Source organism: Anguilla rostrata, chromosome 17 (assembly GCF_018555375.3).
Source record: "Anguilla rostrata isolate EN2019 chromosome 17, ASM1855537v3, whole genome shotgun sequence".
NCBI classification, from domain to species: Eukaryota; Metazoa; Chordata; class Actinopteri; order Anguilliformes; family Anguillidae; genus Anguilla; species Anguilla rostrata.
Window position 1 is genome coordinate 9442456 of NC_057949.1, and position 23379 is coordinate 9465834.

Sequence of the window (23379 nt, forward strand, 5' to 3'; positions counted from 1 at the left end):
CTGGAAGAGATGCAGCCTGCTTAGCCCTTGCAGTCTCAGAGAGAGAACTCTGAAGTGGGTCTGGTACTGCAGTGGGTGTGGAAGGGGAGGGCAGGGGAGGGGAGGCAGCCATTTGTGTCTTGTCTGTCTGTTTTCCAACAGTGGTAAAGACATTGATGTCAGTGTGACCAGTTGAACAGTTCTGTGCATTTAATTTGCATTAATTTATTAGTTTGCATTTAATTTATTAGTTTGGTACATTCAGTAATATACGTTCAAATAAATCAAGAAACCTAACACATTTTACGTTTATGGTTTTGGAATATCGTTCTATACCATGCCATAGAAATCTTATAGTCTGGGAACATGATCCACAAAATTCAGCACATGCATAGTTCAGCGTTTAATTGCGGAACGGACTGTGAGCGGGGGCTTGTTTCCCTCCGTGCGGTGGGTACGGTTTGGCTGTTGCACTCATTCGTGCGATGTGGAAGTGGAGGTTAGTAGAATGTTAGCGGCAGCTGTTGGTTTTGTATGCGTGGAAGCTTAACACAAAGTGACAGTTTTCTTACAAACTACGCAGATTTATACCGATCACGAATGCCTCATGTTTCAAAACGTAGCACATATAGCTAGGTTTTTATACAGTATTGCTAACGTAAAACAGCCAGCCAGCGTTAGCTACTAAAGTCATGTCTTGTGTCAGCGTGGTTCAAAACAATGATTTACACGCACCTTCAGTCAGATTAAACTGGAGTCGTGCATCGCATTCTACTCATTGTTGGTGGTTCAACACTGCAAACATGAATCAAACTGTACAAGAAAACCGACGCATTTTTTGACTGTTTTAATTCGATGCCTAATGAGATTGCTCATGTTCATATACTGTGTCGGCTATTAGTCTGCCAGACAGTCGTTTAGGTAGGATAGGGATAAGGAACTCCACACGAACCGATTCACCTTATTTTAGCTGGTCCTTAATGCCGTTTAATCTTTCATTGTAGAAGTACTGTGGATGAGCGGCCGTAAAGGTTTTATTTTATGACTTGACTTTATTGAACACATTCCTCAAGATGTCATTGGATCTTTTATTTATTTATTTTTTCTACATTGCAGTCCGTATGTCTTTGGACAGTGACAATTTTTTATTGTTTTGTCTCTACTCTGAAGCGCAGACTGTCAGCATTAATCTGAGGGTGTTTGCAGTCATAAAGGGAGATCTGTGTTGGAAGTAAAGCCCTTTTTATTCATAGTTCCTTCATTGTAGGGGACCAAAAGTGATTGGACAATTTGCTGGTCAACTGTTTCTTGGCTAGCTGTGCGTCATTAGTTCATGGACAAGAAAGCTAGCAAAAGGTATAGAGTTGATTCTAGATGTAGCATTTACTATTGTATTCTGTTGCTGTTCTCTAAACCTCAGATGGTTCACTGCAAGATGCAAACCCCTGGTAAGCCTCAATAACAGAACAGCCTGGTTGGAGTTCGCTCAAAAGTACCTTTTTAAAAAAAACTGTGGAGTTCTGGAAAGTCTTAAGGACAGATGAGTGTTAACCTGTATCAGAGATGGAAAGAGGAATGTGTTGAGAGAAAAGAACTGCTCATAATTCAAAGCATACCGCCTCATCTGTGAAACATGATGGAGGTAGTGCTATGGTTTGGGCATGTATGGCTGCCACCGGAACTGGCTCACTTGCCTTTATTGATGATGTGACTGCTGACAGAAGTTGTTGAGGGCCAATATTGGGAATATACCCCATGTCCGGTGATGTCTGTGGGTCGCAGACTTCAGGCCGCCATTGAATGCAAAGGATTTGCAACTAAGTACTGAATATGATGGGTTTATTTAAGATTATTTTTATTTTTCTGAAATTAGCAAATCGCTATGCACTGAGCTGTGACTTGCACCATAGATCTGGAGCTCTTTTTGATTTTACCTCCTTCCATCCTTTCCTTGTGTCTTTTTCTGGCTTCCTTGGCTTCACCCAACAGAAGATGCAAGGAAAGGATGCAAGGATGGAGGTATCGAGAAAATGTATTAGGCAAATGGAACGTCTTTATGCATTGTAGAATCAGTCTGAAGCCATGTCGATTACAGACATGGCAAGTGGGAAGAGGTGGATTCACAGATAGATCATTTGTACATTGTGCTTTCCTGAAACAATGCTTCCACAAAAGATGCACTCCTGTTTCCTTGCTCATGCATCCTTCGGGAGCCTTCTAGGTCCTCGCTCCTAGCTCCTTCAAGGAGCATTTAATAGTTTGGAATGTCCTTAAAGATCAATTTATCGAGGTTGGTTGAGTATCGAGGTCGGATAAAATAAGCAATTGAAATGACCCCTTGACCCCTTGAGCAGGCAGGCAGCGCAGGCGCGAATCGCAGACTACGCTGACACTAACTTTGCAGTGCGTTTCGCCAAAATTTCTGTGCGCTGCTCCATCTTCACTGCCGCACCCTCAACATCACCTCTCCTCCCACTTTGGCACACGGGAAGTCACCAAATTACCAAACGGGTTCAGGCGCGTCAAAATCCATGACAAAAATGCCAGGTTGCCAGTCGACCACTTCTCCAATGCCAAGCAGCGGCTTTGTGTGTTTAGCAGCTATTGAGGCATTTATCAAGAGCAGGATGCATTCTTATTTTCTCAACTTTAGGCTTTTGTTTTATTTCTTTTATTTTGTTGTTTTATCTTTAGTTTTTGAATAATACACAATTTAGATGGCTTGTCTTGTTTTCTGCATGATTTTCCCTAGAAAGGGAAAAAAAAACATTTTGTTCCACATGTTTACATATTAGGTTTTTTCCATGGCTGGTTTTCCGTATGGTCGGTATGCAGATTAGCTTTAAGAATCTGATGTACTTTGAGCAGTTTTGCATTTTATAGATTATATTACAGTTGATGGGCAAACCCAGAAATCAAACCGCTTTGAAGACGTTATATTGTAATTTCAAAGTTAGGTTTGAATACCAGAGAATAAGAGCTGCCTTGGTGGGAGGATCAAATCTCACCCCATAATTATAGTTATGTAACATTTTTAAAATCTCTTCTTTTTTTAAAAAATGTCTCTTGGTTTCGGCAGGCATCCCCCCGCTACTTGACATGTGAGGCTGGACATGGACCAGGTGACCTTCTGCAGTGACACGGTGCTCTCGGACGTCCACCTGCTGCATCCGAACGCCCGCCACCTCATGACCCGCCTCAATGCCGTGGGCCAGCCAGGTATGGGCTGCGACAGTCTCTCTCTTTCCTTCCCCGTGTCCCACTGTCTGAAAATGATCAGTGGACTCGAGGTATTGTTCTCTTCTATGGATTTGTATTAATTCTCCCTGGGGGATGAGATGGCCATCATTGGATAATTGGTTTTGGATGTTCTCTCTCTCTCTAATACACAAAAACATAGTATGCACATTCTCAGACCAAATGTAATGTTCTTCATGCTGACAAAAAATGTTATTTTTGCACATCTTTCCAGTAGTTCCCCTTCGTCAGGTTATGAGGTACTTAGTAGCCCTTCGGGCGGAGAGCTGCTTCACTTCTGTTTCAGAAAGTAATGTTCTGTTGGTGGAAAATTACAAGCGCTGTGGCTCAGTTCAAAGGCTCTCTGTTTGTGTAATTTCTGTCTCTACTGATTGCCCATTGAGGCTGCGCTGTTTAGCGGCCGACCCCTCTGTTGTTTTATTGTTTGTACAGAGCAGATATAGTGAATAGGAAATCCAGGGAACGCATCTAGTTGGATGTGCTAATTACGGCTATAAGAAATACACGCTTGGTTAGCAGTGGGCGATATGACAATTTTATGTCTCCACTGGTACAGTATCTGCCATTATATGTCTTTTCATGGAAATTTTTCTGGAACGCTACGCTGGGAATGACTGCCAACCAGAAAACATACTGACCAGTGTTACTTGCTTTGAAAAGCTTTGATTGATTGTGATGATATTCAAATAAGTGGTGATGGATTTTGTCACTATATTGCTTTTTGTCGCCTATGGTTGTTTGCTGCTCCAGGCATGGCGTGCCATGGGTTTGTGATCCTGTGATAGCTGTTCTGAAAAATGAACCATGGTAGTGCAGAACTGTATCAGTGAGGAACGTAAATTCACTGCTGGAAATGTAATCCATCCTTATTTGTTCCTTTTCATATTTTCAAATTATTCAAAAAAATACTTTGTCAGTTATTTAAGCTACAGCATTTGCTTAAAATAGTTTTTATCATGTTGTTATAATTATTTTGTTTATTAACCATTTTAAACACAAAAAAAATTGTGACATGGATTGTGCATCCCCAAAACATCAGAAATAAATCTTTTTTTTTTTTTTTTTAATCACCCCTCTGCTTTGGGATTGACGGACACATACAAAAAACTAGACGCCTGACCACCTTATGCTGTTATAAAATTATTATTTTAAGGTGCAGTATTGTGCAATTTTGGCCTTGTATGTCAATATATTAGTCAGAACCATATTATCCCAGAGGGGAAGTTTGGTCTGCAAACAGGATTGCACACAAAATTGCTAAAACACAGTAACCCCGAATCATGAATCCCATTATTTAAACTTGTAAGCAGTGGTCATTCATTAAAGCATCACTTGTTGATATTTTTTTATAATTAGGTCTGCATGCAGAACATGTAGAGTACATCTGAGAGCAAGAAACACATTTTTTTATTTTATTTTTTATCGCTGAATGTGCTCGGTTGGAAATGCCTTGGTTCTCTGTCTTCCAGAGCTGTCTTGATTTGTGATGACCTTTCATTTCTGGACCCAGAGCGGCTGGCACTAATCAAGCCGCTCTGCGTGAGACCCCCCCCCCCCCCCCACCCCCCCCACCCCCCCATCAGAACCGTCACAAAGCTTCTTAAAGAAAGATTGCGTCTTTCACAGAACGGAAAACGGGGAAAACGAAATTTAAAAGTAGTACTGACCGTGCTTTCCACAACCCAAAGACAGAATGTTAAAGAAAAGAAAATCGGGAATGAAGAAATATAGAAATATTGATTTGAGTGACCCTGTGGCAGGATTCAGCTGGTAATGGTTCCAAATATTGATATTGGTGCAAACATGGCCATGCATTTATATCCTAAGGGTGAATTAAAGCTAAGAATAGCCAGATGCCTTGAATTTGCAATGATACACATCTCCGGGGTGCTGACAGGCGTGGCATCACCCCAAAGCAATATTATTAACAGCTCTGTGTGAGTTCCTGGTTAAAATCCTTCCCAAAATGTTTTTGTCTTTTGTTCAGTCAGCCAGCAGGCAGTATCAGACAACCTGATTTTCGTACATCATTGAAAAGGGGGATATCCAAATATGGACTGTGAGGGGAACATACCGTTAAACCTACCATTTGCTGATTTGTTGGGCCAAACGCAGCAAAGCGTCTCCCACGACAACGTCATCTTGTGGTTGATCAGCCTATCCTGCATACATGGCCTCACCATAGAAATATTACCAGCACCGCTTTCCGCCATGATGACTCGCTACACTGGCTGCAGAGACGTGCACTGCACAGTGCGCGTGTGTCTGTATATCGGTGTTGTCTTTGGCTCATTTGCATGTCAATGGAATGCACTCACCACCCTGAATACAGGCTCAGAATAAAACGGTCCTTTCTTGTTGAGGCCCTTTTAACATTAACGAATACTTTCTTCCTTTAATATTGAAGTGTGTTGGAATTGTTTTTATCCTGGAAGAAATAAGCCGTAGGTGATCAGTAGGCACGCATCATTCAGTTATATTTCAATATAACTGAATAATACATATGTAAGGGTTAAGGGAAAATAATGAGACCGGTTAATTATTTATTTTTTCTTAGTCATCTTTTCAGTCATTTCTTAGACAGAAATGGTTCACTGCTTTATTTGTTGGATCATAAATGAAGACCAAAAAATGAAGTTCTATTGCAATCTGAGACAAGGTGTGAAAATTATGCCTTATTGGGATGGAAGGTCCTGTTATAGATCACATTCAATGGAGTGACTCAGTTGACGTAAGCACCATGTTATGCTGCAAGCTGTCACTGGACACTGGCAGAACCTGGTGATTTAGTGAAGTTACTTACTGAAGTGGTATTGCTTTTTCTTCCAGACCTCTTTCTGTAGTTTTCCCATCAAACCTGGCATCATATATCTCTTTAACTTGAATCAACTGACACATCACTTTGGTTTCTTGATTTTTAACTTCTCCTACCTGGGTTTTCTCGTTTATTCAAGTCTTTTACTGAATGGGAAATAGTATATGGCATAGTGTGTGTTTTTTCATCAGAATGAACATGGTCTTGGTAAGGGCTACTGAACTCCAGGTCCTGCAGGCTGCAGTTTCTGCAGGTATTTGCTCCAACCATGCAATCATCCTTTATTTATGGCACTCTGCCATCTAATTTCACTAATGAGCTTGCTTGCTGGACCAACGGGGTAAAGCAATTAGTGAAATCAGGTGGTGTAGTGCATGTTGAGTAGCCCTGAAATAGGTAGTCGCAATAAATATGTATCAGTAGTAAATGCTGGAATATGATTGATTTGATGAAAGAATTTCAGCCCTGGATTTCACTAGATGTTATTCTGGGATCTTTTCTGACTTCCTGGACAGGTTGTCGCTGAGCCCTTGGAGAAATTTTGGCAGGTTGACCTGTCCCAAGTGTTCTCCATTTATAGATAATGGCTCTCACTGTTGTTCTGTGGAGTCCCTGAGCCTTAGAAATGGCTTTTAACACTTTCCAGACTGATATATTTCAACAGCTTTCCTCTCATCTCTTCTGGAATTTCCTTTGATTGTAGCATAGTGTTCTTGTAGAAGCTTGGTGGTAACTACTGCACTTCTACAGCAAGGTTGAACATGAGTGAGGTGTAGATTAGGTAGGGCTGGTTACAATCAAGCCTGGCTGTGTTCATTGGGCTGAATCTAATTATCAATTCAATTTGGTTAATTGGTTGATTGAGTTACTACAAGGGCAATTACTTTTTCACAAGTGACATGGTTGTTTAACTTTTCGTTAAATAATTGAAATAATCATTTTCAAAAATGTGTTTTCTGTTTATTCAGGTTCCCTAATATCTCATTTTGTCTAAAAATCTGAAACAGTTCAGTGTGAGAGATATGCAGTAATAGAAGAAATCTGTAAAGGGTGCAAATACTTTTTCATAACCAACACAGATATGCCATATTGCCCTTTACCAAATGTAAATGTGTGATCAGTGTTTGTCCTTTCCAACCATTGTGAGCCTATGGAACAGCTTGCCACTTGAAATTAAGACATTTTATCATAAAAACACTTTTTAAAATGAGAATGGTGTGTCAAATGTGATCTGCTATTTTTTTATGTATATGTTGATTTTTAATCAATTAGCCATCCACACAATCAACTAATTAACCTCTCAAAAAATCCTGTGTATAAATGAAACCAATAATAATGTGAGCATATTTTGTATTACATTAAGTGGCAAGTAAGCAATTGATGAGTATTTATGATTCAATGAATTTATAGCAAGTGTTCACAGGATCTTTGCAACAGAATTATAATGTTTTTTTTTTTTGTTTGTTGTAATTTTGTTGTAGTTTTCATTTCACGGTTTAAGATCCTGTGGGACTGTGAGAAAGAAGACGACGCCGGTGACGGTGGCTCTGTGGTGGACGCCGCTGAGGACACTGGTGGTGTGAGAGGAGGAGGAGAGGATGAGGAGCGAGTGATGAGGGAGGAGTGCGGGGATGGGGCCAGCGCTTTCTTGGATGAGGACGGAGATCTGGACGTGGCGCGGAGACCCCAAGACCCCGCCTCCGTGGAACAGGGCGTGGCCAGGCGCGATGCCATCTGTCCCATCATCCTGACCCAGGGAGGGGGGGCACCCGCTGACGCCGAGGAGGAGGAGGAGAGGCCCGGGGAGGAAGAGGAGCTCAGCAGAGATGTGCTTACGATTGGTGAGACGATCATCCTTGTTTGGGAAGGGATTGTTTGTATTGGGAAGCACCAACCAGAAAGGAAAACCAGTCCAGAAAAGACGGTCTCATAAAAAAGCTCTCTGTTCCCCATGAAACATTCTGACCCCCCAGCTTCCCAAAACCCCACCCCAACCGTGACCCCTGAACCCAAAGTCATACACTGTGAGAAAAATACCTTCATACATCCAGTGATGTGAAAAGGAATTCTTTCAGTTCTATGGTTTTACATATTGGTACATAACTAACCCTCATCTACTCCTCACCAATCCTAACACTACAGTTTTTCCACAGAAAGCATCTGCATTTTGGCTTATTTTTGGTTGAATAAATAGTATCAATGTAATATCTGTTTCTTTACCTCAGGAGGTTGGATTTATTTACTTTTAGGACTTGGTGAGGACCTGTCCTTCACTAACTTTAATGTGCAAATGTTAGTCCCCCCTCCCCCCCCAGGCTTGAATAAATGTGGTAAATTCAGTCACCAGGATTGATGGGGGAAATGGGATTGTTTTTCCTGGGGGGGTGGGGCTAGCAATGATGAAACTGAATTTAGGAGGTTACCACAAATCCTGTGTCGAACTGAGCCACCTCACCCAGCCTCAGAAACATACCCATTTGGCTTCTGCTCAGTTGGAATTGACTGATCTTGCGGCTGATTGTTTGCGAACAGCCTGGAAAGACATGCTTTGAAGGCAGACGAATGAAAATCACTTGACCAGTATGTTTCACAGGCTCACGGCAAATTGATCAAATGATCGAACTGTGAAAATGAAAATTGGGTCCAAGTTTCTGTATTTTACCATCAGTGGAATAATGTGGGTGAGGGAAAAGCTTGAACCTGCGATAGTTTGTGGTGCATGCAGACGTTGTGGTGCATGCTACCGGCTTGTCCTTGTGTTTTCGGTTGTATGAGATGTTCTAACCTCACAATCCTGTTTTCTACAGAACATACAATGGCTACACCCTTAGAAGATGTTGGGAAACAGGTATGTGTTATGTATTTTACTATTTGTGTGTTTGGTGTGTTGTGTGTGCTTGTACATCTTGGTGTCTATATTTTCCTGTGCCATAAAACCACACAGACAAGATCAGCTGAAAATGTCATCTTGTCTAGGTCTGGCGTGGTGCTTTCCTGCTGGCTGATTTCATTCTCTCTCAGCCAATGCTGTTCCAGGGAGCCACTGTGCTCGAACTTGGGGCTGGGACCGGAATTACCAGCATCGTTGCTGCAACACTGGCCAAAAGGGTTTATTGCACAGGTATGCTACACCTTTGCACACACTAGTTCCTTGGAGGAATTAGAAAGAGAGTCAACACACAGGCTGTGTAGAGGCTTATTAGCAGAGAGTAGTGTTTTTTCCATACTTGATTACATTGGTTCATGCTAATGCTGTCATACTTTGTCAGCTGTTGACGTATTTATTATGCTATGAACAACACGCATGCACGTGCACATACACGCATTTTAAAATCCAACATTTCACAGAGCATGTATTGCTTAAGCAAAAAAAAAAAAAAAACGTACCTGCTTCCAATTTAGCAGATGGCATCCCTGCCAGGCCAATTTTCACTTCCCTGTGGCGCCATCTTTTGTTCCTGGTATAAACGCAGCGGCTCTATTGCTAAAGCCGAGTTGGCTGTCCAGGGTAGCACATCGCGCACAGTGGTTTCCCACACGTCGTGAGGAAATTGGTAACAATATGTAGACCGCATCACGGGCTAGATTACTTTCGGTTTGGCTGTGTATCCAGGAAAGCCCAAAGAGGGAGACATAATATTTGAAAAGCTGGCAGATTTATGAAGATCGTTTTGTCCATCCCGATGATCTCAAGAATTTGCATCTGAATTTCGTGTGCTTCGGGGCAATGTTTATGAGGACCTAAAAGTGTTCACTGTGTGGCCAGAATGCACTCGCACTGCCAGCCCAATATCATGTGTAATCCTCAGAATTTGTTGGGAAGTCTTACAACCACGCCAGCAGTCACCTTGAGCGCAGCGTAACGCAGTGGGTGGTACATCTGAACCTTTCCTAAACTAAACTAAACTAAAACTTCCCCCTCATATGTGTTACGTGTGTGGCATGTGCACTCCAGTGGCACTGCTGATGCTTGTAGGTGCCAGACGGAGCTCAAACTTGTAATTGATTTGTCAGGGCTGTGTGGGGTTGGGTGGGTTGGTGGCGGGGGGGGGCGAGTAATCGAGTCTAACCTTTGACCCGTTCTCTGTTGTTTAAAACGTGAGACTGGGTTCATTTTCCACCGGTCATGAAAGAAACAATGGTCCGATTAATTTTATTTTTTTACAGTTTACAGTAAGACAGCAAGAGCTCACCTGTGTGATTAAATATTCTCTAGTATCCAATCAGTTAAGAAGCCTTTAATCAGTATGGCAGGTAATGTGTGTGCAATGCAGTGAACGTAAAAGTCACTTCAGTCAGTTTGTTGATTGTATATTTTGTCACATATGCTTATTGTGGTAATAGATACATTAATATTCCTTGATTAATTGAATCATTGATTCTAATGTTTTGCTGGGCAATATTGGCCTTCTGAGCTGGAATTGTATTGCAATTCCCAAAAGTTATTTCAGAAACATTTATTTGACACGATAGACAAAATCTTTGCAGTGAACCATGGGAGCTTGAAGCGACGAAACATGGAAATTGGTGTGTTCAAGGGAAAGTTTGAGAAGCCTTGTATTAGCATACTGATGTGTGCAACTGCGGACCTGTGCATGTACAGATGATTGATCCTGAAACTGTAAAGATAATGGCTTGCTAAGCGAGGGGAGGTCTTCCCACCTACATAATCAGGAGCGATTTCATCTGACATTCAGGAGTGCTATCTTGGACTACATTCGGAAATTTCCAAATCCTACGAACACCGCACGTTCACGCGTCAGCCGAACGGGCCGCGTAGTTCGAGCCGTGGTTTTTAGTCAGAGCAGCACGCCCGACGTGGTTCTGCAGGAGAAATGAAAATCCCGTCGCAAGATGTCGCCTTTGTTGATTGGTGGAAATGGCAAGCCATGCGTCAGCTTCCCAAGGCAAATGTACTTCATGTTCTTCCGAATGTTCTTGCCGCTTGTTGTTTGGATGCGTTTCTATTTCTGGACTTACGGGGTGGCGGACGTTGGTGTAAAGCACGCTTTTACTGACTAGCGTGTCATTAGCTCATTTAAGGATGCCTGCAGGGTTGTCACTCAGGCGCGACAGGCGCCAGGACGAAATGAAGGAGGCAAACCCCCCGCTGTGATAATGTTGCAGAGGAAAACGCAGTGTCTTTAAAACGGGGTGGGGGGTGGGGTGGGGGTGGGGGGGCAGGGGGAAGGATATTCAAATGCCTGAGGCAGCCCCTGCAGGGTTAGCACAATATCATGCAACTTGAAAAATGCAAGGAAAAATGGCATCGCCAAGCAGCCCACAATCTCAAAAACATCAGCGCTAGTGGAACACAGTAGCTACTTTCCCTGATAATATTGCAGCCCTGCATTTGTTACCACGGCAAAGGTCTGTGAGAGGGCACCGTGGTAGTCCTTCACCAGAAATTCTGGTGTCTCTGGAAAGTTCTTCCACACGGCAATGCAATATTTTTGCCAGCCACCAATTAGTGCGGATGGCAGTTGCTGCTAGACCGCCAACCTTTTCATAGATGTTCACACCCTCTGTGCTCAGTACAGGCTATTCACTCTGAGTTCATTTAGTCGCAACAAGCAAAATAACATGTTGCTGATCAGTTTTAAATTGGTCTCCAAACCACCAAGTTGCTTATGCAATACCAAATCATCCGCTGTTGCATAAGAGTACTTAATTGTACTCTTTACAAATGTAAAATTTGCAGTGAATACCTTTGGAATCATTTCATAGCGTATCTTTTCTTCGGTTCTTTATGTATTGTATAACCGTTAAAAATGGTCAGGGATTCTGACATTTAGCGCTTGCAGCTAACAGAGTGGACAAGCAGGCGTGGGCTCCTCTGCTGTTCCCCCAGGGAAAGCAAAAGCCAACCTTAGGATGTTCCAGAAACCATCAGGATGTGTCCTGTGTATGCCCTAAAAGACCAGTTGCCCACAAAACCTGCACACAAAAAGCTCATACTCCCTCATATATGGTTTACATATTTAGCACTCCAGGAAACATGATGTCAGTGTCAGTTGCCCATTGAATTCCCTAACCCCCCCACCCCTGGTGAGGTACAGGTTAGGCCAGTAGTGCCCTGTTATTGCTGACTCTCAGTCTTAAGCTAATGACATAACCCAGGCTCAAATCTGTGTCCTCTCAGCTACAAGCCCTAACCTGAACTCACTGGTTTTCTTTGACCCACCAACTGAAAACTGAAATTTATTTGAGCCATATTTGTGAAAGTTCTTTCAGTGACTTTTGTTTATTTGATTCACTCTTAAAAGTACTGGTGGGTATTTCAATTGACTTGAGGAATTATTTAATCATTAAGATCTGTAGGGAACGATAGACAGAACCATTAATTACCTTAATTGCGACTGTGCTCAATATTTCTGTCGGCTAGTTACGAAAATAGTGCGCATGAAGACGTGAATCATCTGTATTTATTATAAAAAGTCTCCCAAGTGCACATTTTTTCCCACAAAGAATTTCTAGCAGATTGTGGACACATCAAATATCAGATGTAATAGCTCAGTCAAACCAAAATAACACGACCGTTGTTGTTAAAATGTTGTTCACCAAGTTAAAGTGTGTGTGTGGGTGTATGTGCAAATGTGCAGGCGTGTGCGTGAGTGTGTGTTTGTGTCGTGTTTTAGAATTTAATATTGGAAAATTTTATTTTAGGTTTTGAGTTTAACTTTAGTGAATAGAATGAGAAGAATGATGTTAGGACCGAAGCCATCTGCGTTAGATGAGTCATAGACCACCCTGCTGAGTGACAGCTGACTAACTGGTTCTGAGGACACCTTTGCCGCCAATCTTTCGCTGAGCGTTTCGTGACAGTTTCAGTACAGAGTAGCTGAGATTTAAGTGGTGACGTGGACCAGAGAGAATTAATCTGGGAAGCCCTCGGCCCTGATTGGCTGCCCCAGCAGGGGGCGGGAATGACGTGCGTTCCCACGCTCCCATCTGCCTGCACCCAGGACACAAACGTGGAATTTCCAACGGTGGAAATTCAATCAAAGAGCGCTGGAGTACCTCCTTCGCTTTGATTAGCAAGCAGCAGCCCGGTGTCATTCGCTCTCTTTCTGATGACGTAAAATACAGTGCATGTGATTGAAGAGCTATTTGGAATTTACCACAATTTACTTTAATAATGATGATTTTCATTCTTATTTAAAAAAAAAAAAAATCTTTTCATCAGATCCTTCTGCCAGGGTATTGTCTCGCTGAAACTCTGCTCAGTTGTGCCGTCGGTTTGGGAGAGTGCTGGCCGTCCGGAGCTCACGCAGTCAGTCTCTCTTCGGGCCACTTCGCGTAGTTACGCGGTCCAGTAGTGGAGCCTTGCACTTATCGCCTGGGAGGCGCACGCGTCGCGCACAGCTGGCTCAGACCGACTGTAAGGCGCGTGAGCAACCTGGGTGTCCGCTAGCCTGAAGACGAGCACGGTTCTGCCGACCGTGACCTCCCTTCCAGCCGGGAGAGGCAACAGCCTCGCGCAGTCCGAGTTCTGTGCTAAAAGCTTTACCTTCCTTCTGTGCTAAACGCCTTCTAACCCGGACGAATCCCGTCAGGTCGTCTTCTAGAACAGCTGCCGGCCGCTCTTCAGCTGCCAGAGAACTGCCCCGCAGATGTTTCTGATGCCTAATTGCGCAGCCGGGGCGATTATTGAGCGGAGGTATTGAGTGCGACTGTGCGCGGGTTTTTGTTAGCTGCCGGGTTGCAGTGATGTGTAATTATGAGAAGGGCACAGAACAGGCCTCGCGGTGCTCCCCGTTTCCAGGCAGTGATTGCGCTAGCCGGTAAAATGCTGCGTCCTTGGAATGCAGGACATTTCTAAATCTGTGTTTTTCAGGAATTCACTTGCGTTCTGATAAAATAACTCATTAATATTTTGGGCGTATTATTCCAAGTCACAATAACACGATAAATGCGTGTCGTTCATAATTTTATGACACTTGCAACAGAAGCAGGATGAAACGGCGGGATAAGCTAGAAAAATGTTTCGGTGTTCTGATCAAAACCAGTTTTACCACACAATCTAATCATTTTTGTTAAAGAAACTACATCTCGTTTTTGACTTCGCATTCTAATAAATCACTTTCTTTTTGAATCTCGTAATGCATCTGACGCCTGTGCAAATATCATGATCAATAAACTACATAAATGTCAGGCACCGACAGATGATTAGTTCAAAAGGAACAGGAGAAATTATTTTGGTGTGGTTCAAGTCTGGGTCATCGACCATTGCAACCTTTATTTTTTAAAAAATAAAATAAAGAATATATTCCAGACATTCCAGATGTTTTTTTCCCCCTGCATTTTGGTTATTTTTCCTGTGTAAAAACACAGAATCCTGCGTTGGCTGCCTGGTGGCCCTGTTGCATAGCAGGGGTCCCCAAAATAGCCACTCTGCCTGAGGACCTCCACCAATATACAATGATTATTAACCACGTTTATATGAGTCCCACTGCAGGCTGCAGTACAGTGGCTGTTTAACACACTAGTGCAGTATGAAGGTAACCAATTCCAAAAACCATAATACTGCCAAGAAAATGTAAAAAGAAGGTTCATTTTGTCTGAAGGTCTAAAATATGTCATTTATGAAACATGGAACTATGAATGAAATTTTACTGAAAGGAGAAAATACTTGCTGCCATTTTGCGGAGAACATTGTGGGCCTGCTTAACCGAATCCAGGGCATACCCAGGCCCCAGTTTGCTTTGGGAACCCCTCTAGAGTGCGATGTCCCTGCAGTGAACTCCACTGTTTGTTCTTTATGAAGGAGTGCACAGTAGATAAAAATGGCCAGACTTCTTCCAAGCTTATTTTGAAATCTGTGCTCACTGTTATTGTTTAATCATTTTTCAGTATTGTTTTCAAGATTTTGGGGGAAAACGAATTAATGCTGAAGGTTGTGTGTCACAAGCTTTACCAGGTATGAATATAACCTGAACTTATAACCAGAATGTTATAAATTTTTACTCTTTTTCCTTTCTTTCCGTATGCGTTTCAGATGTGGGGCAGGATCTCCTGAGCATGTGTCAACACAATGTGACATTGAACAGACACCTGCTGGGTCCTGCAGGTAAGCAGTGCATTCGCGTCCATTCAGTCTAACTGCAGAGATCTCTGACCTTAACTATAAAGCAGCAGCCTTAAAGTGCTAGTGCACTTATATTTCTATGTTATTAACTGACCCAGGCAGTTTTTATTTGCCTCAAATGATATTTAGTTATTTAAAGTTTTTGATGACCTTCTGGCTTTTACCATGCCTTGTATCACGATATTTGGGGTTTGGGGTCTAAACCAAGAAAATATGTTTCAAGTAAATGTAAGAAAAGAAAAAAATCCAAACTCTCCTCTCTGGTGTTTTGACAGATTATATGTTTCAAAACGTAAGACTGCTAAACAATTAGCACCACTCTGGATGACTGACATGCTCAGCCAATGGTGTTATGTCCTCATCTCGTTCTCCTCATTACGCAGGGAACCAACGGCACCTTTAATTGGCCACAGAGTCCGTTCTAAAGTCTCACCTTTACCAAATCTGTGCTTGCTTTGTACTGAGGTTTGACAGAACTCGCCGTCATGGTGTTACATTATATTTGGTGCGTTTAGCTCTCTGGCATGCAGCGATGAATACTGCGGTTAATTTTGTGTATTTTATGAGTGGAAAGCCATCTGCATGGTTGATCTGTCCACCTCTGCTATAAAGGTCATATAGGTCTGTTCCCTGAAAATAAGTGCCTACCTGCCTGATAAGTGTGTGCAGTATCTACACATATCTGCCTGGCCAGAACATATTTATATAATTGGAATGGATTTTTACTTTCCTAGAGAAAAGCTGTAATTCCTGCTTCTTTCCAGGTGGATATGTGAATATTCAACAGACAACCAATTGGCATGTACTGCCAGTGTGGTAGGGGCTAGATTTTTCTAGGTGGGAGGGGTTACCCCCTCCTGTGTGGGGTGGTGAAAGTCTTCCCAGTGAGAGCGGCTGGTAGGTCTAAGGTGGAACAGTTTTGCTGTGGCATTTCATGGCATTTCAGTGACCAAATGACCAACAGAGAATTTTCAGTTTGTGAGTGCTTTCAGACATCTCAGTGGATTTTCAGGGTGCTATTACTTAAAAGTGTTCTGCGATGCACTTTTCTATTTCAATTTCAAAAATACTAATGAAAGCTTTATTCTCTGTGTTAGGTCGGTTGGTATGTCATTTGAGTTATAAGCAATTAAAGCTGTCTTTCATTCTGTTGTGTGCTTTAGCACTTTCAAAGGAAGCTGTATATTTTTAAAGGTGCATTATGTACTCCTTTGCATTCTGTTCTTACCTGAATGTTGATAAGGGGTTCTGCAGTGGGAAATAGGCTGTGAGCTTTTTAATGCTCAATCCTCAAGCTTTTTAATGCTCAGACTCCTCATCCCGACATTCTTTTCATTCATCAAGTTTAAGTTAATCCCACCTGAGTAAATGGGTATGATATGTAAAGAACACAAGGACCATTTGATGTTTAAAAACTTCTGCTCTTCTGCTTATCTCTGTTTGTTCTGCATTTCATTTCTTGTTTATCAGTGAAACCTTGCAGAGCTAAAATGATCATTGCCATTATACTGGTGCCAGAAGTAGATATTGATGAATTTTTAAGTGGAAGAGCAATCAATCAAATGAAAGTGAGATGTTATTTCCTGTTTTAAATAATTGAATGCCATTGTTGAAAATGCTCAATTTTATCTGATGTCCTTGATGAACTCGGTGTATTATTTATTAAATATACGTTAAGACACTACTGGTTCCACTTATGCAGAACAAATTATTTCACAGACTAAAAAACACATTCAATACTATTTCACCAGGTTTACATCACTTGCTGAATCACTTGTGGCTGCTTCATATTCAAGTCTTCATTATATAAACGGCCTGTATCAAAATTGCTAAAGGAAAACTGCCTTTCAGCATGTGGGTAATCGAATGTCCATTGCCCTCTGGTGGTTGATGTGGGAAGTGGTCATCAGAGGAAAAGATGTATACTTCATTAGTTTCCTGTGAACTTGTAAACAGTCTTTTCATCGGCGATGCTCTCTGCTATGAGCCCTGATATTTGTGGGTGAGTTCTGGAAATTGCTTTGGCACTTCCTGTCAGTAACAGATGGGTAAATTGGAGGACATCTTTCAAAGATAGTTGATATTTGATCTTTGACAATAGCACAGGTGTCGTTTATCATAGTAATAAAGGGATTGGGCTCTGAGGCACCAAAGACAGATTGTGCTGAAGGTTTGGCGAGCGGGACGGCAGATTACGGCGCCTGAACATAAACTCGGACTGTAATGACCCCACAGCGTCGCCCCCGAGGCCCGGTTCTTCCTCCCAGTTGCTTACCGCTTGCGTTTTGATACATGCCGCCCATTAAAAAGAAAGAAAGAAAGAAAGTTTTCTGCTACATCCTTCATCCGCCCTCTTCTCTCTGGCTTTCGCAGGTGATGGAGTACGAGTGCGTGAACTTGACTGGCTGGGAGACGAGCTCGGCACAGGTGGGAGTGAACGATCGTCTCCGAAACGCGTACACAGCTGGTAATTATTACTAATTGCGACTGCTCTTATTGTAATTTCCTGATGGAGCCAGAGAGAGCAGTTCAGCTTTCCTAATTCAAATGCAGGCGAGATTAGATTTTGGCCTCCGATGAAGACGCAAAAATGAACTTTGATAACCTGCTTTTTGGTCTTTTTGTCAACGTTTTTCACTTCCTTTGTATTATTTGTGTAAATTACGTATCCAGGGGGCAAACGTACACACCTTATGACATTTATTCACCAGATTAATTACTAACGCATAAAGAAATAAGAAAGAAATTCATTTTTTCTGGATTGTGACTCATTTTGGTTCAAATAAAGAAAAGTGGAGTGCTGCCACAGAATATTTTAAGTAGATAAACTCCAGGTAGCGTGGGCCGAGGTGCTCATGAAGGTAGGGTACGTACAGAGTCGCTGGAGGACTAGCCAAAAAGACATAAAGAATCTGACTTAGTAAAAACTTCAGGCACACCTGCGCGAAAGAAAATATTTGAAAAGCCTTTATTGTTGCGGCATATCTGCTGATATTAAGTTAAAAAACCAACCGTTTTCGAACCTCGCAGGGTCTACATCAGGGAGTAAACAAAGAAGGACTCATGAGGAAGTATTTGTTGGTTCAGGATAGGGATGAGCAAACCATCAATCACATGTGACAGGTAGACATGGATTGTCAATCAATACCACGTGACAACATAATAGGATATAATGGAAACAAAATGATATATATATATATTCAAATTCTTTGTATTTTTCTGGCTATTCCTCCTGGAACCTCAAACAAGGCAATCGAGAGACACAGTGTTTCCATTTAATCTGCAAATTCGCATTTGGCCCGAACAAATAATTTACATTAATTAAATTAAAGTTAAAAATTATTTAGTTTTTTTGTACACTTTCCTTGGACTTATCACCACTTCTTGCTATCCTGTGAATTGATACTCTGCTGTTGAATCGTTGATTCATTTTCCTCAAAGTTTGGCACTGGTTTTAGTTAAATATCTTACTGAAGACCACAGAGTTACCCCACATCATTATACATTATGAGCCTGATTCACTAAGAACTTTAGCACATGCTAACCCTTCCAGCACACGCAAAGCTAATAAAACAACCTATGATTGGTGCAAAACAAATACCACAACCAGTCATAGGTCAAGTTAACTGTTTTGCCTGTGATAAAAAGTTTTGCGCACAAATCGGACACATCAGCTCATCGAATCGTAAATCAGCCAATACGTATCTGTTTTATTTAAATAAATTATTTAAAATAAAGTGATGGTGTGATTTGCATGCATTCTGCCTTCAGAGGCTGAAACGGAGTTCAGCTGGACAGAGGAAGATGTGGCTGATCTGCATGACCATGCAACCCTGGTGATGGCAGCAGATGGTGAGTACACTTAGGGGGGGGATAGGGTACACAGCGAGAGTATTAGTCTGGCATTTTATAACCGAACAGTGAATTATTTTATCGCGTTGTTTGCGCGATAAAAAGTTACATTCTGAGAACATGTGTTTTCAGATTTTAAAAAAGACAATTAGAACGTTTCATTCATTCGTATGAATTTGGGAACTATATCTTATTTTGATGTTTTTTTAATTTTGTTGATCTAATAACATCTTAATTAAGAGGTTATTAAATTTTATTGGACTTTCCTCAGTTGGAAGGCTTAAAATTATATTTTTAAAATTAATGTTGTCTAGATAACTTGTAACGAAGCACACCTGTCTTACTGGAATAGCTGTCGCTCGGGCTGATTTGTTATGGACATGAGATGTTTAGAAGATTGGTGTATTGTAGTTGTTTTAAAAAATAATAATAATAAGTCTCTTTCACACATGAAACCTAGTCAGTTAGCTACTTTGGTTAAAGAAGCAACTTAAAACAGCAGGCTTAATTTCATGCAGTCTTTACACATTGCTCATTTTGGATAACATTTGAAGCTGCATTGTGTGATTTGATAAGCAAAAATGGCTCTGAACAATCATTTGAAAATTGGTAGTGTCTTATGTCATCACATAGCCATGTTCAGCAAGGACAGCGACACAGTTTATTCCATTCCTAAAATAAATGTTCACACACTGCTCCAATATCTTCAGTGTGCAAAGTTTCAGATTTGTGCAAGAATTTTTGAAAGGAGAGATTCATTAAAATATTTATTAAAGAAATTGTCCCAAAAATGAAAGGTTCTAGGTAAGAACATTGTAGCCTTCTGCGTGCTTGACCAGGGAATGCTGCAGCCTTTGTTCACACTAGACCCACGACTGAAGATTTCTGTAAACCTTACAAGGTCCGGACTTGGCAAATTGGAGGAACATCTTTCACGTAAAATCAAATTGTGTTCTTCTACGCACGTGACACTGTCGCAGACAATTCGCCGGAAGATTTACGGGTTAAGATTCATGTGTGAACGAGGCTGTATTATGGATGGGCCGAAAAATCTACCATCAAAAATTAATTCACGGAGGAAGTTTCCCATCTTTCTTTGGATGAAGTACTTGAATGGGCTGTTTGTACTACATATATATACATACTGCAGGGATGTACTGAAGATATGTGGGTATAGTGAGGTTTAAAATAAGAAATGTGATTGACCTTGATGTACATCTTTGTTATATATATTGTGTGCAATTTTTCCTTCTTTAATTTTAAAGTGTTTTTCTGCTGTGCATAAGCTGAAAATTAACAAATGAAAACGAAATGACAGATGAAGTCTCTGAGGGTCCAGGAAATCTCAGAACTGTTTTGTTTCTCTCCCCCATCGCTATCAAACAGTGTGCTATGATGATGAGCTTACCAACGCCCTCTTCCGAACGATATACAGGCTCACCAGCCACTTCCGCAACCCAAGCACCGTTTACCTGTCCGTTGAAAAAAGGTATGAACAGAACAGACTTTCTCTTATCTCTGTTATACAAACCTTAACCTTCCACTGTAAAACAGAGAGCTAGCACATTTAGCAGTTTACGATTTGTCTGTCCCTTCACTAAAATAACTGCTGTTTTCCTTTCTTAATTACAATGTTATGTTTTATTGCTGAACACCATGGCAGAAGGAATTTTGACTTTTGTCAGCAATTGCACACTTCGGACACTTTTGAAAGTAGGCTGGTTGATTTTGGTGGGCGCAGGTCCTCTTTGGAGCCAGGTGAAAGCGCCATTGTTTTTCTATCTAAAGTGGTTGCAAGAGCCAAAAACAAGGTGGAACGTTGTGCTTACATTTCTTTGTATTCTTTGTTGGTAAATCCAGTCAAGGGTGAAGTAAAGTCATCTATGTATTGATTATGAACCAGGAGGTGGGTTTATGCAAATCAATCCAAGGGTGGGATACAGTTTCCCCTGCTCTGATTGGCTGAGAATGGCTGCAGTGCTGTTGTTACTGTGCTCCTCCATGCTCAGTCATTGAAGTCCTGCCCCCATAAGCAGTACCACTCTCATTGCAGAATACACACACACACACACACACACACACACACACACTCACAGACACACACAGGAAATTCCATACTCACAGGAATTACACACTCGCAGGCCTGTTCTTATGTATCGATCACAAGTGGCTCTATCTTTTGCAGCTCCTTCCTTTTTTAATTTGTTTTTGTAACCAGAGTATCATATACAGCCTACGTTGTACAGCTGGATATTTACTGAGGCAATTCAGGTTAAGCACTTTGCTTGGCAGTGCCCCTCCAGGGAATCAAGCCTGCAAACCTACAGCCCCATTTTCATAACATTTGCATTACACTGTAATCCAGTCAAGTACGGTACTCAGTGTATACTGTCATTATGTTTAAACAGTCCTTCAAGCCCCCTATCCTTCCCCCCACCACCATCATTCCCAGGCTGAATTTCACTCTTCGGCGCTTGGACGTGTCCTGCGAGGCGTATGACCACTTCCGCCGTTGCCTGGACGACCTGCAGGACATCGCCGATGGCAAAAGCAGGTTCACGGTGGAGCGGGTTGCCCCTCAGTTCCCCCAGTTCTTCTACTATGAGCGCATAGAGCAGCTGGTGAGCATCACCCCTCTGATGACACAAAAGTGCTGCTCATTTACTGTACTAATGTCTTTACTGTGCAGTGTTTCAGTAGTTATCGACATTTTGGTGGCAGTGTGCGGCCCACTTTGTGAAACCCATTTTCAACTTTCCCTACCCAAATTCGAACCAAAAAGGTTTATTCGCATGGCAGATGTTGACAGTTTCTTCCAAAACTCTACCCAATTTCAAACCTAACTGCTCAAACCATACCCATTTGTCCCGCACATACCTAATACGTATATCGGTCTAATGAGAGAGTAACCCCCACCCCCCCCCTCCCCCCCCAGTTTCAGGGAAACATGAAATCAAGAGTGCATACCCCTGATAATCCAGTTGTGGCTCATGCTTTATGACATTTGTAACCTTTATTACATTTGTGGCTCAACTGATTTCATACTTGTTCTTTTTGCCAGTGGACCCTTGCGGTGTATGAACTCACCACTCACTACAGTTGTGACTCATTCTTTATTACATTGGCGAACTCCGTGTCACATATGTGCACTTTGTTACAACTGTGGTCAACTGTGTATTGTGTTTTTTGTTTTGCGACTCTTTAGCGCATGGGCATTTATTACATTCGTGACCTCTACATCACTCTCCCACATGTCCATTACACTTCATATAAAGTAACAAACTAAAATTATTTTTATTCGTTAATTCTCAGGAGCTGTGGAAGGTCATGGCATCTCCCCTTTAAGGCAGTACCTTTGGGACGGCTGCAGATAGGTGCTTGTATTGCCCATACAAGCTCGGAGATGGAAAGTTCTGGAACTTTTCAACACTAGTGAATACCAATTCTAAACCACCAGGATGGTTAATGCTTTATAAGTTGTGTGTGTTTTGTTTACAGGGGGTTTCTTTTAAAATATGTTTTTTTCTATTACAAGATGTTTTCTAAGCAGAAAGTAAACGGCCTGTCATGAGTTTCTTCCACCCATGAACTCAGCCACCTGACTTCACTAATTAGTTCTACCTATTGGCTGAAGAATTATTCTAATTAGCAAATCTATGTGACTTGAACTAAATACTGGGGAGGACTTTCCAAACCTGGATTTTCCACCTCTGCATAAAAGACCCACACTCATTGTCCAGTTAAGATGACACTATCATTTAAAATGAAGATTTCAGCCAGTGAGCCGCCTTCATATGCCGTTAGCTGCCTTCAGTCCTGTGGCAGTATTCTAGTGTGTATACGGTCATCAGCATACAAGCACCATTTTTCTGTCGAAGAAATTGAATCGGCATTGAAGCTTTAGCCTCAAAATATCTGAAATGGGCTGAGTGTGGATTTTTTTATTAATACAGTCGCAGAATGTCCTCACACCCTCCCCTCTGGTATAATGTGATTAAGGGATGCTTTCTTCAGCAGGATTCACAATAGATGCTGAAACCGGACAATTCAGGAAACAAATATATAGTTTTAGCAGGCACCTGAAGTTTTCCTTTCTCCTGTAAAAGAAGTGTGAATTTGTCTAACAGAGTGTGGCTTTATTTTATTTGTATAAAATTTTTTCCAAAAAAAAAAAATATATATATATAGGAATTGCAACAAGGTTTGGTATTACAGTGAATGTGACATTTTAAATATTTTTAAATTTACATGGTTAAGCCATATATTAATAAATAAAGAGTTAATACATTAACTTTGTTTATGCATTTGTCACAACTGGGTTTTTAAGAGGGTCACTAGTAGGACGCACACATTTGGAGACACACACATACTCACACTTATGCAGGCA

The 23379-nt window shown here is 41.6% G+C and overlaps 1 protein-coding gene across 4 annotated transcripts; it reads left to right on the plus strand.

The window, feature by feature from the left end:
* The first annotated feature begins 329 nt into the window (after nucleotides 1-329).
* Nucleotides 330-22540, plus strand: mettl22 (methyltransferase 22, Kin17 lysine). 4 transcript variants are annotated; one of them, XM_064315194.1, is made up of 11 exons: nucleotides 330-478; nucleotides 3059-3198; nucleotides 7534-7893; nucleotides 8860-8900; nucleotides 9029-9173; nucleotides 15051-15122; nucleotides 17514-17567; nucleotides 18912-18992; nucleotides 20379-20481; nucleotides 21445-21613; nucleotides 22305-22540. In XM_064315194.1, the coding sequence occupies exons 2-11, from the start codon at nucleotides 3093-3095 to the stop codon at nucleotides 22335-22337; spliced, it is 1164 nt and encodes a 387-aa protein (XP_064171264.1). In that variant the 5' UTR covers nucleotides 330-478; nucleotides 3059-3092; the 3' UTR covers nucleotides 22338-22540. The 4 variants fall into 4 exon arrangements, with proteins under 4 accessions (XP_064171264.1, XP_064171267.1, XP_064171266.1 ...); XM_064315196.1 differs by lacking the exon at nucleotides 330-478 and adding an exon at nucleotides 510-1335; XM_064315195.1 differs by lacking the exon at nucleotides 330-478 and adding an exon at nucleotides 1403-1427.
* The last annotated feature ends 839 nt before the right edge of the window (nucleotides 22541-23379 follow it).

Coding starts and splice junctions, on each gene's coding strand:
- mettl22 (XM_064315194.1), top strand. CDS start 3,093: ATGGACCAGGTGACCTTCTGCAGTGACACGGTGCTCTCGGACGTCCAC. Junction 18,993..20,378: donor CCTGGTGATGGCAGCAGATG/GTGAGTACACTT, acceptor GCTATCAAACAG/TGTGCTATGATGATGAGCTT. Junction 20,482..21,444: donor TACCTGTCCGTTGAAAAAAG/GTATGAACAGAA, acceptor CATCATTCCCAG/GCTGAATTTCACTCTTCGGC.